The 14,510-nt window shown below is 41.7% G+C and overlaps 1 protein-coding gene across 1 annotated transcript in view; it reads right to left on the bottom strand.

Moving 5' to 3' along the window:
* Window positions 1-1,970: 1,970 nt before the first annotated feature.
* Window positions 1,971-14,510, bottom strand: part of LOC121705010 (tumor necrosis factor receptor superfamily member 13B) — a 24,889-nt gene continuing 12,349 nt past the window's right edge. The window contains exon 4 of the mRNA XM_042085678.1: window positions 1,971-2,272. Within this exon, the coding sequence (XP_041941612.1) occupies window positions 2,040-2,272 (233 nt within the window). The 3' untranslated portion in view covers window positions 1,971-2,039. The remainder of the gene's footprint in view (window positions 2,273-14,510) is intronic.

Here is a 14,510-nt window from a genome sequence, read left to right as displayed (position 1 = left end):
GAACTTGACACAGTTAAACGCGACGTCTTCCAAAACACACTGAACTTGACACGTCAATCCTTACAAAGGCTAGATTGTTGTCTGGTCACCTCGACATCTTCCAAAACACATTGAACTTGACACCGTCAATCCTTACAAAGGCCGGTCATTATTGGGAAAATAAGCCCGACAGGGCGAACTGGACCGGGACGTGCAGCGGAGGGCTCTTGCTTCGCACTGAAGGGACTTATTTTCCCATGATGACCGGCGTTCTATACATTATCCCGCTTATTATACGGCTACTTGCCAAAACGAAAAAATGAACTCCATGATATGTCTCTTTACACTTATTTGTTACCGTTTCGTCGTGGCTTTTGCTGAGAAACAAATAGTTCGCAACACACGCTGAACTTGAATCAAACATTCTTTAGAACACAGCTGATCAACCGTCTGCTTTCACTTTTGAATGAAGTTCCAATGCACAAAGTGACCGAACTACTTGCAAAGTGATATGAAAGAAATCAAAAGCACAAAACCTGTTGCCATTGACAGCGGTGATTATATGTTTGCAGTAGTAATTACATGAAAATGATTTACCGTAGAACGTTGGGAAATCCCATTCAAGTCAAGAGCCGTATAATAAATGGATTTAACATACTTCTGAACCTTCGGAAGGCCCATTCACATGAACTCTGAAGAGCCGTATAATAAATATTTAGAACACATCACACCTGATTATTATTATTATTATTATTATACATGTATGACACATCATCATACTTGATCATACTTTATCATCATTTTTACTATTATATATTTAGAACACATCACACCTGATTGGGAACTCATACAGGTCATGCAATTAAAGGTCAAGGTCAACTTATGTCCACAGCACACAGAGTTCCATACAGAGTTACACACTGATAGTAACACACACAGAGTTACACACTGATAGTAACACACAGAGTTACACACTGATAGTAACACACACAGATTACACACTGATAGTAACACACACAGAGTTACACACTGATAGTAACACACAGAGTTACACACTGATAGTAACACACAGAGGCATACTGTTGGTAAAGGCGGTGGATGGTGGAGCCTGGGTACAGTGTAAAGAGAGGTGCCTGATTTAGCGTCAAGAGAGATTTGAAGATGTTTGATGGAAGTGAGCCAGTGGTCATGGTTGAGGTGCTCACAGAGAATTGCATTATGGGAAGAAGCAGAAGATTGCCTGGAAGTAGACCGTGCTGTGTATTATCCGCAACCCTCAAGAGCTAATCAGTTCATCTGGCCTCTCCAGGTTTGATGAGAATGTGACCTTAAAGACCTAATCAGTTCATCTGGCTGTTAACTGTGCCAAAATTTAGGAAGATCCTTGAAAGTGCTCAGAAAATATCGCACCATCCAGCATAACTGACTTAATAACGCACCATCTAGGGCAGCTGTGGCCTACTGGTTAGCAATTTGGACCTGTAACCGTTGAGTTGCCGGTTCGAACCCCGACCAGTAGGCCCAGCTGAAGTGCCCTTGAGCAAGGCTCCTAACCCCTCACTGCTCCCCGAGTGCCGCTGTTGATGCAGGCAGCTCACTGCGCCGGGATTAGTGTGTGCTTCACCTCACTGTGTGTACACTGTGTGCTGTGTGTGTTTCACTAATTCACGGATTGGGATAAAGGCAGAGACCAAATTTCCCTCACGGGATCAAAAAAGTATATATACTTATACCTATACTGGCATAACTGACTTAATATCGCACCATCCGACATAACTGACTTAATAACGCACCATCTGACATAACTGACTTAATATCGCACCATCTGGTATAACTGACGTTTGGACTCCATGAAGTCCATTTAGGTTGAACAGGAAGGAAGCTGCACAGCTGCCAGATCCAACTCTCTATTGTGCAGAACTGTTTACACACACAGACACACACGCACACTCTCTCTCACACAAACACATTCTCTCACACACAGATAATCTCACTCGCACAAACACACAGTCTCATGTACACATGCACTCAATGTATCTCTCATACACACACACACACAGCTACAGGCTGTTCTGCTCTGGGGAGCAGATGATGTGGACGGGACTCGGACTGTGTTTCTCAGACTGTTGTTTGGGGCTGTCTACATTGGCATGGCAACAGTTGTCCTGCAGGAGGAGGGGTCCATTGGAGGTGGGGTTCTGGAATCCAGCCAATCGGTGTGGAGTGGGTGTGGCCTTCCCAGACTCAGGAAAGCAGTGGACACACGTCTCAGTAGCCCAACACCACTGCTGACCTAAACACACACACACACACACCCATGGACTATATTTTGCACCCTGGCGCATGGCGTAAAACTCGTTTTCCACCCGTGCAAAGTTTAATTCCTTATTTTGCACGTTTATTTTTTTAAACAATGCACCCAGGGGTGTGGCAATTAACAACTTAGGGAGTGGCTTAGCGTATTGTCTAAAAATCGCTATTGTACACCAGGGGCCTATTGCACAAAAGCAGAATTAAGACATCCGGGATAAGCTGCGCTCAATGAATCCAAAACAAGAGCATACAGGCTTAATTGGTTGCACAAAGACCAAGCCAGGATGAGCAGACACGGATTCATCAAGCCAGGTGAAACCTATCTTATATAAGTGCGCGCTCACGGCTCCCTCAAATAGACCCCGCCACCGATCACAGATTCACTGATTCACCATGGCAACTAGCGGCTTCATTGCTTCTTCTACGGTGTGAAGTGGGTAGCGATAGCCTTTTCACAACAGCAACAAACAGCAACACCTCTGTTTAGGAGAATATTGCAGCTAGTGCTGCGACCACCACGCGCGAAATGGTTAGGCACTCCCGTGACGTCATATTGTCGCATGACAGGTCAGGAATGGTGAGTATGTAAGAGTTAATTAATGATCACAAACGTTTAAATAATGACAGTGGGTCTAGGTATATGTGATAACAATGTGTAGTGGGCAGTGGAATAACTATTGGTTTCTGTTTGTGGTGACTGCTGACTGAGATAAGGGATGAGATTAAATAGATCCTGGAATTTAGCCTGGTCTGGAGCAGGCTAGCTCCACAGAATAAATCGCCATGGTAACTTATACCATAACATATCCTGCTGCCCCCTATCCCGCTTTTGTGCAACTGGATCACGGATAAATTGAGCCAGGATAACCAAGATATCCCAGCTTAATCCCTTATCCTAGTTTTGTGCAATAGGCCCCTGGTCAGAAGTCTATGGCCAGTTGTTTATATGTTATTTTAAGAGCGCATCGTCAACAGTCATATTGGACACATCCATGAACGCACACCAGCGCACGTCCATGCAAAACATTACAAATTGTACGATTACAATGGGAAACAAAATTAGAATAAAGATATTACAAAATACTGTACATCTCATGATGAGTAGTTATTCACCATCATTTGCAAATTGGTAATGACGGTTAAAAGTGATTAGGGGAGAGGCGAGAGACACGTATGGAGCACAGCTGAAGACGCACTGTCACGAGATATAAGCAACTCCTCTACAGGATAAATGTTGTTTTATTCAGTCATTTGAGCAATATTAGGGTAAGTGTTGCTTTTTTCAGCCTATGTTTTCGATGGTAACCCATTGTCAGTCAATAGTGAAAGTAACTGCATATAACTGTCTTGTCGTTGACTGACACCATGGTGAAGTTAGTTTCACTTTGCCAATGAGTTCAAATAATAGAGGAGTGCAAATGCGTGAAGGCTATGCTAGGTTTTAGTAAAGCATGGTTTAGTGAAGGCTATGCTAGGTTTTAGCAAAGCATTCCATTCGGTCTCGCAAGCAGCCGTTGCGCCGTTGAATGTCAAAATACCGATGCATTTATTTGACATCGCGCTTTGCGCCGTTAAAGGGAATGACAGATGTCATTCTCATTGGTTTAAATGATGTTACGCCCCAAACACACCCATGACTGATTAAAAAACCTAGGAACACCTTGTTGCGCCATGCGCTTGACATTTGATAACGAAAACCCTCCCATGTGTGGACTGGACATCCTACTAAATTTGAATAAGCTTTTGACGAGTGACGATGCACTTTTGACTGTCATGATAGGGCCCCATATGTAAACACACACTCACACACACGGCCATATGTAAATACACACTCACACACACACGGCCATATGTAAATACACACTCACACACACCCATATATAAACACACATACACACACGGCCATATGTAAATACACACTCACACACACACGGCCATATGTAAATACACACTCACACACACGCCCATATGTAAACACACACACCCATATGTAAACATACACAATCACACACACACGGCCATATGTAAATACACACTCACACACACGGCCATATGTAAATACACACTCACACACACACCCATATATAAACACACATACACCCACGGCCATATGTAAATACACACTCACACACACACGGCCATATGTAAATACACACTCACACACACGCCCATATGTAAACATACACACACGCCCATATGTACTGTAAACATACACACACGGCCATATGTAAACACACATACACACTCACACACGCCCATATGTAAACACATACACACACACGCCCACTAGTGTTGTCACGATACCAAAATTATGACTTCAATACGATACCTGCCATAAATATCTCGATGCTCGATACTCAAACGATACCACGGCGAAATCCTAAAATATCTGGAAAAGAAAGGACGCAGACCTCCAAGTGTATTGAGTAATTTGTGACCAGGCATGGCAAAACCAGGCACATGTCTCCCCAGAGACATTTTGGATTTCTGAAAGTGTAGTTTCAAAGCTATCCAATGATGTCTCACTCATGGAGATCTGATAATATTTGAATAAGTTGTAGCCATTTCAAAGCTACAAGCTGAGGGGCCGTGCACACGACGCCGGTTTATGTGAAACCGGTGAGGTTTTGTTAACGGTTACGCCTTGCATGTACACAACGCCGGCAGTTTAGGAGACTGAAACCGATAGCTTTTGAAACCGCCGGCTAACTTTCGCCATGTAGACGCCTGAAGGTGCGAAGCCGGCAACTTTATGACGACATAGCCCCACCTCTCAACTTAGCCACAGCACTCGACCTGACATGTTGCTTGTCAAAACAAACCAAACCATTTATTTATCATATTAAAATGTTTTTCTTTCCCCTGTCATGATTTATGTGCACAATAGAGCCTATCAGCCTTTAGTGGCTAAGTTAGAAGCACACGTTAGCTTAACTTAGTTAAACATTAGCTTACTGCATGTTAGTGTTTTCTCCAGTGGTGCTCAGACCTAATGCAATGCGTAGGCAAAGCATTTGAAATTTTACATAGCAGTCACATACCTTGAAAATGAACTTTATTAGTTTAACAGTTGAATTGAAAACCGAATTTTCTGTAGTCTCCTTATTTCATGCGACTGCTTAACCAGAGCACTTATTAGACATTCTCTGGCTTAACAAACTGTTTCAACAATGTTTTCTTCTACGCGATTCACGCGAAATTATCGTGAAGCTTCTGCACAGCGGCGCCATCAACTGGTCTGGCATATGCACTACAGTACATTTAGCCGGTTACACCTCTGTGTGTACACGCAAGGTTTTTTCTTGCCGGAGTCGTTAAAGGTGTGAAAGCGGTAAGAGAAAATCCACCCGGCGGTGTCGTGTAAACTGAGAATTCAGGCTTTTCAATTTGACTACTTTCTCCCTCAATCCATGGGAGGGGAACACAATGGTCCTCATTTGCATGACATTAAGATCAACCCTCCCCCCTGTCACGGTCACTGATCTGAGCCTGCAGTGCTAATGACCCATCGAAACTATCTGTAATGGGTTACAGAACCAGCTAGTAGCAATGGATAAAGTAGTCTAAAACAAACATGAGATCACGTTTGCAAACCATGTTATTTTGAATAAACACCCAGTGCAAGGCACCAGGTTGGCAATGGATTTAGCAGGTTTAGCAATGGATAAAATAGTCTAAAACGCGAACTAACCAAACATGAAATCACGTTTGCAAACCCTGTTAATTTGAATACACACACGATGCAAGGCTCCCTGCCATCAGTCAAAACAAGACATTCTCGCATTATTCAAATTAATTGCATTTGTGTTGATTTTGGTGCACTTTTGTAGTGTGCAGGTCAATTCTGGTTTCTAAACTTCCAACATAACTAGATGTACCGCATAGCGGTACAAAATATGACCACCGCTCAGTCCTGTACATCCATTCCGCGAAAATAAATCATATTAATGAATTTGTCTCCATCTTCTACTCCATCCCCCACTCTTGAAACTTTTGTGTATGCTTGTTTGGAATGTGTGTGTGCGGGCCGCACACAAAGTAGCCTACTGGCGCTGCAAAGGTGAATAGATTTGTAGCACTTGCCAAAAAAAATTGTAGCATTGTTATAAAACTTTTAAAATCTCTAAACAATCACAAGTAGGGCAGTTCATCACAGTCCATCCATTGCAACTGGACTGATGAAAAGGTACACCTGTAGGCTACATTGTATTTGGGAAAAGCAAAAGGTAGCAGAATAATGTATTTATTTATTATTAAACAAAACAATCCCTGTCAGTTCCATGCAGTTTTCAACAGCTATCAAGAAGAGAGGTCATGGATTTTTGTGAATGTTTCTTCTTCTACATATGCATAAGTAGTCATCTAGTTCATATGATATTCAGCTTTATTGTCAATGCACAAATTAAATACCAGTAGTCTAAAACAAAATGCTGTTTTACCCAGTGGTGCAAATAACTGACATGTCCAAAAGGGCCTTCATGAAATGCGTTGCTAGACTGTTCATACATATTTTAACGGGCCAAGTTGAAGAGCTACCGTCCGTTATTGTTCGTGCAACTAATAGGCTGATTCATGTTCCCTTGCATTTTGCAACTATGAGGTCCATGGTTAGTCTGGCTTTCGCCAGACCAAGCTCACTCTTTTAAGAAATCGAAAAAGAAATCAGAGTTCACCCAGCCTAGTCCATGGTAGGCGCCCGATAGAAATATTGTTTAATTTTGCGATTGAGATATCGCAGGGGGGGCGCCAGTGCGTGTATGTGTTCGCCCCCCGGTTTCAGAGCTATTCTAAATGCAAAAATGCATAGAGGGAGTTATGACAAAACCGTGACTGTTAACAAACTATAAGCTATATAAGGTAGGCCCTATGCTAGGCCTATTACACAACATAAATTGTCACTAGGCTATGCTGGCGACCAAAATAAAATCTCCTTTGGGAACCAATGGCTTACAGTATCCAGCGGACTTAAGCTGCCACCTCTTGGCGAAAAGTTAATAGTTTTGCATATCAGTAGTAATACATTTCACGCAGCTGTGTTAATCACGGAAAGCGCGAATGAAGTGGACACTTCTAAATGGAACCCAACCCACTGTACAGTAGCTCAAGGTCTGTGGCTATAGCAGCCAATGAAAGCGTTATCATTGTTTGGATACTTCACACACATGTGTTTTTTAATCGCATAGACTACAACTACCAAGCTGGAATCAAAGCACATCGACTCCCCTCTCACACCCTAAACACGCACTTTGAACAAACAAAAAGCGTCTCAGTCTCACGTATAGCCATAAGCAAAACTGTATCGGACCGGTGTAACATTGGTACTAAATCATCCATCGCAAAGAATGATTTTTGTAGCATGTGCAACAAATATATGTCCAGCCCTGCCCTGGATACATCTCTCAACGTGCGCTCTAAAACATATGGTTTAAATAGAGATGTAGATCATCACAGGTGTGTTAATAAATCTACATTGCGGCGAGTTGACACAAATTATTCACTTTGACGAATTTATGTAGTTTCAGTCCTAGTTACTTTACTTTGAGCCATGCTCTTCCTTACTTGAATCACCTTTAAAAATAGAGGATTGAAGTAGCCTATATGGGTGTTTGCGAATTAATGTTGACTCAGATGCTTTTTGAGACTTTGAGCAGAAATGTCCCAGCCCGGTGTTTAGGATGCATCATAGACAGGTTATCTTTCAGGTAGCCTATATATTTTCCATTAAAAAACCATCACATAGCGAACGTGTTGTGGCTAACTCACTTAGCTCCTGTTAGTAGCCTAGGTTATGGTCATCAGCAAATGAGATGACAGTCGAAAGATACAATTAGTGCTGTTCTAATCTATCAATTTCTCTGTGGTAAACTATAGTCTTGTCCTTGTAGGAAGCGTATTGTCTTTCCAACCCACTTTAGATTAACTTCCAACAAAATTACGTCTCACTGCAACTATGCGCCATCTGGTGGACAAACGACTACGTGCACTATTGTTAAGCAGAAGAGCCTGATCAGCTGGAGACTTCGCTCACTGCCTTGCACAACAGACAGACTGAGGAAGTCATTCATCCCCAGGGCCATTGAACTGTTCAATACATCACTTAAGGGAAGAGGAGAAATAGACTTCTCCGCATAGTCTGTCTGCCTCTTCACCACCTCCATGTCTTGAACTGTCTGTCCACTAGCCACTTTACCATTGTCTTCTGCCTCACTGTTTGGTGCTTTATTAGCACATATGCACAACCCCTCCCTCCATGCCACAGCCGAACTGTGACCACACTTATACCTTTCTTAATATAGTTATTTATTAGGGCTGTAACGATATACGATTCGAAACCGAAATCGCAACATTCATATCAACGATACTGTGTCGCGGTGTGAAAAGGCAGAATCGCGACACACCTTTCTAGTGTTTCACGCACTGCTTTGCATCTCCCGCTTTACTTATTGGTAGCCTACGTTGTCCAAAAACAAACAAATAAATAAATAATAATTTCATACCTCTCCTTGCGTCCTTGTAGACTATGTGTGCAACTTTACCAAACAGTATAGAAGTAAACCCCCTCTCCTTGCCCGCTCTCTCTCGCGCTCTCTCTCACTCTCCCTCCCGAGCTCCTGCTCAATGAACACGCGCAACTTAAATAAAACATTCACAATCGTGAAAGCAAGGACGCATAGAAGATGACTAGCTAAATTACTATTAAATCCGCTTAGCATCATTAGCATGCTGCACATATTTGTTTAAAACTCTTGCATTGAAGTTGACTGATCATCTCAATACCAACGTTTCCCAAAAGGGCCTGTCCCAAGGAGAACAAGTATTACCTTGAAACTTGCCAACACACATGGGAAAACTGAACAGTCCAATCAGTAGACTATGATAGGCTAAGCTAGCCAACTATGCTACTTTGTTTACAATATTTCCAGGCTTCAACCAGACAGCTGAATTAAAGAAAAATAGCAGGCCTAGGCTATAGGCTAATCTGCATAAAGTGTGCTGTCATAAATATCAGTCATTCAGAAAAATATTTTTATATCAGGATATAAAATAATAGATATATTATATTGTAATCCTCTGGTGTTCTAAGGGAGGCTATTAAAATGTTATTTAATAAAATGTCTAACCCCCCCCCCAAAAAAAAAGAAAAATCGAGATTCGTATCGAACCGTGGGTCAAAAATCGTGATACAAACCGAATCGTGAGGTTGGTGTATCGTTACAGCCCTATTATTTATACATAGATATATAGACTTTATTCTTGCACTGTTTGACTTACTCATTTGCACCATCACCATGACACTCATTCACAAAGAGCACCTTACCTTACCTTATGCACAGAGGACCACAGGCTCAGTCCCTGCTTCAGTCATTGCAAGCGCACCTGATTGATTAATCACCCACTATGTGGATACTGTTTTTTAGAATTGATTTAGATTAAGTTTTATTTAGTATAATTTGTATTTTAGTATATTTAGTATATTCTTTATCTTCTACAGTCCTTATTGCTTAGTTGTGTTTTTTTTTATATTATATACTTTTAATTACTTTTTCTGCTGTTAGTGAATGTGTGTGTGTATGTCTGTATGCTACTGTGACCTTGAATTTCCCCTAGGGATCAATAAAGTATCTCTCTATCTATCTATCTATCTATATCTACATAACGCCAATACTGGAAATGCAGCCAAATTATTATGATGAGTATTTGGTTTTCCTTTAATCCTACTGAATTTGTAATTATGTATCGGCCGTTCTAATTGCCGATACCGATGGTATGTGCGTGCCTGTGTGTGTGTGTGCGTGTGTATATGTGTGCACCACCATCTACAGGCCAATGAGTGTACAGTCACTAAATGTACACATAACTTAATTTTTTTAGACCCCCCCATACCCCTCTACCCCCAGAGAATGTCAGGTTAATCATACACATAAAATTTGGTGCAGTTCTGAACATCTTAACTGAAGAGAGGGGCGATTAAAGCAAAATAACAATTATTATTAGGACTCAACACGCTGCAGTGGTATTGCTGTGGGCATTTAGTCTATGCTGTGGGCTTTAATTAGCGCATTTCGGGTAGCCTATCCTACATCTGGGCAATAATTATTAAACAAATTGCAGTCTACATGCCATGACAAACATTACCAGTAGTACAGACCGAATATTAAATAGATCGTTTGCAAGTTATGGTACAGTTATACCAGCGTGAACATTACGTTTTCATCACGTTAGCACACTATGATCAGTCGTTATGTCTCCTCAAAATTCACTGATGAAGGAAGGTTCGCTTTAACCCAGAAAACCATACTCGTTAGGCTAGGCTAAAACTGAAGAGATGAACTTGGCACTAATCATGTAGTGGTGTTTTCTAGAATATTCGTTAACCTGTCGTTCTTTGAACTTTAAAAATGTTGGGATATGTCTGCGAGGTGCTTAGCCAAGTTCTATGCGTAGCCTACTGCTTTTGACTGACTCTGAAACATATTTTACAAACGGGCCTCTGTGTACCTGATGGCCTTCACTATCCGCGGTGTATCCGAAATAGTTCCAGATTTCACTTCACCTTTTGTTTTATCCACAAGCCGAGGACTGTCGGCAAATAACTATGTTGACGTTGGCTGCGCACTCACTCACTCAGAGCTGCCTGCTTGAGACGCCCACTTGCCTAGATGCGTGCAAGGAGCATGGAGAGTGGGAGCAGTCCACACAGACACAGAACGTCTTTATTTTAATAAAGTATCGATTCTAAAAACGCCGGAAATCATATCGTTTTTTGCGTGAAGGCATCGTGATACCCTTAAAGTATCGATACACCATGCAACACTAACGCCCACATGTAAATATACACACACACACGCCCATATGTAAATACACACACACACACACACGCCCATATGTAAACACACACACACACACACGCCCATATGTAAACACACATGCACACACACCCATATGTAAACACACGCACACACACATGCCCATATGTAAACATACACTCACACATACACACATGCCCCATATGTATACACACACACACACACACACACACGCCCATATGTAAAAACATATACACACACATGCCCATATGTAAACATACACATACATACACACACGCCCATATGTAAACACATACACACACGCCCATATGTAAACATACACATACACACACGCCCATATGTAAACACATACATACACACCCATATGTAAATACACACTCACACACACACGCCCATATGTAAACATACACACACACGCCCCATATGTAAACACACACACACACGCCCATATGTAAACACATACACACACACACACACATATGTAAACACATACACACACACGCCAATATGTAAACACACATACACACACACACACACATATATGTAAACACATACACACACACACATGCCCATATGTAAACACACATACACACATGCCCCATATGTAAACACACACTCACGCCCATATGTAAACATACACACACACACGCCCATATGTAAACATACACACACACACACACACACACACATATATGTAAACACACACACACGCCCATATGTAAACATACACACACACACCCATATGTAAACATACACACACACACATATATATGTAAACACACACACACACACGCCCATATGTAAACACACACACACATATATATGTAAACACACACACACACGCCCATATGTAAACACACACACACACACACACACATATATATGTAAACACACACACACACACATATATATGTAAACACACACACACACACACATATATATGTAAACACACACACATATATATGTAAACACACACACGCCCATATGTAAACACACACACACATATATATGTAAACACACACACACACGCCCATATGTAAACATACACACACATACAGAGGGTCCCCGTTAAAAATTGACACTTCATTCACGATAATGGTGATTCACGCAGCTGGGTGACATGTAAGTACAACTGCAGCCGCTTGGGGGCAGCATAGTCCGCTGTGGCGTTCAACGGTCGAACTGGACGGCGCATTCGACAGCAAGGGCTGTGATTGGCCGAGTTTTCAGTGCGTTTCTCTGTTTTTAGCAGCCCCTGCAACATGCTAATCCACTGTAGCCTAAGCTTTGTACATAATGTTAAACATAGTTTTGGATTCAGTGGCAAGATTTCTTGATTGTATAGTGCCTGTCTCTCAGTAATGTTTTAAAATGAGAGCTTCGTCAGCTGGCAGTAGGCTACTTTGTCGGTAGTCATGAGAAGTTCGCTTGCTAACAGAACATAAAAATGCTGCCCAGAAACCTTGTGAATAGTTCTGACACTAACGAGGTTGAAATATAGCCTTTGCCTACAGCATCTCCTTAACAGTAAAGTTAACAAAATGACAACATTCATATGACAAAGGAAAACGAATCCGGTCACTCAAGACTGTGCCGCAGCCGTGGGGCAGAAGACGCTTGGTGGCCGTCCACAACGTTATAAACTTAACCTAAATAGTCGGCTGCTGTAAGCTACAATCGGATTTTATTGTCCCTGTTGTCTCAATGATGATAACATCTCATTTCCGACTATATTTCAAAGTGTGCCGTTCATTTGCATTATTAACATAACATCGTATTTTGTCATTTTTGGCAAAGACATGCATTCCGTTAGGGATATTGAACATATTTAACATTCTCTAACCATCGTGATTTCGAATTGGTGCAGTTGTCAGCACAAAAACTCATTTTATTCTTTTGCTCTTTTGCATTGCTCTATGCTGTTCTATGGTGCTTTCTGCCTCTTGGTTGCGCACGCATGTTTTCGTGGCGTTTCATAGAAATCCATATATAATGAGAGCATAAAACGACTTGTTGACGTTTTGGGACATTAATCTACATGTAGGCTACGTTAAGCTTTAAGGATTGTATGTCCTTAATTTATTTATATAGGCCTATTTAGTCTACTTGCGCAAACCCTGGATACTTTTATTGCCACACAACAATATTGGTGGTATTTGTTACATTAGCTTCAAAAGGCACCGCTTCAGAAAGCTGCACTGCTTGTGAAAGAAGGGGGTGGGGGAGGGGAGCTTGCAGCCAAGTGTCGGAAAAATGCATAGCCTACAACACAGAACCCGCTTCTCGCATTAGTCACTGACAGTAGACACGCTTCCAGCCTGATGACTTTCACACATTTTGAATGATTTACAGCAGGGGTCTCAAACACACGGCCCGCGTCCTGCCCAATTCCGGCCCGCGACGTATGACAAAATAATAATGTAATCCGGCCCTTGAGGCTATTAATTGGGACAAACAACGATACTGCTTAAAATAGATCCAGGTACGGTGACAAATCTCATTTGTAGGCCTACTCTACTCTTCAAACCCAAAATCGCTGCGCAAAGTTTTCAGGAAATAGGCCTAGGCTACTTGTATTACACGCGAGAAACACAAAGACGTGCATAATGACGCGGAAGCGATGCAGGCCATAGTGTTGCAGAAATTGAAGCAGAAATTAAGCAGAAATAGGCCTACACCAAATGTTGAAAAACGTTCACGTGTGATGAAGTCTTAGGTAAGCTATGTTATTCACCTATTCTAATTCTGAAGAAGAATATCCTTTTGGAGATTATGATCGATCGTCTATGACAGTGATAGTCACGGTGCGTCTCTGAATGGAGGTGCGTGTATACAACGGTGTCCACTAAGCATACCATGCTTGTTTCGACCCTCTGCCCAACATAGCTTGGAGGTTGCAGTGGTAATCGTGATAATAGTGTCCGTAATGGATGTGGTACAGACAGCAGGGCTAGTAGAAATAGGGCTCTAAAGAACTACAAAGTCACCCGCAATATGATGCGAACTTCTGGGTACTGCAGATTACCCGCGATAGGAACTGTTTGACCAGAATACTTTATTATAGGCCTATATTGTAGTAATCTATTACTAAACCACAACATCTTAGGTGTTGGTATACATCTTAGGTGTTTTCCTGTTAATTTGTTATGTGGGTAATATGAAAAAAGGAAAGTAAACCTGCTTAAATATGTTCATCCAGTATTTACTGAAAGGTGCATAATTTGAGGTGCTTGCCATCCAGTGACAAATTAGATGGGTAAATTTACCCCCTTCATAAACTTTTGTTTTACTCAAAGATTTTTACATTTACAGTAGGACTTTATCTCTGACCACTTTCAAGCCATGGCCTTTTGAAATTTTGATATAAAAATCCAATGGTGTTGGCAATGG

The sequence above is a fragment of the Alosa sapidissima genome, chromosome 3 (genome assembly GCF_018492685.1).
Source record: "Alosa sapidissima isolate fAloSap1 chromosome 3, fAloSap1.pri, whole genome shotgun sequence".
Lineage (NCBI taxonomy): Eukaryota > Metazoa > Chordata > Actinopteri > Clupeiformes > Clupeidae > Alosa > Alosa sapidissima.
The sequence above is the reverse complement of the archived record's forward strand: the minus strand, read 5'-3'. Positions and strand labels throughout refer to the sequence as shown.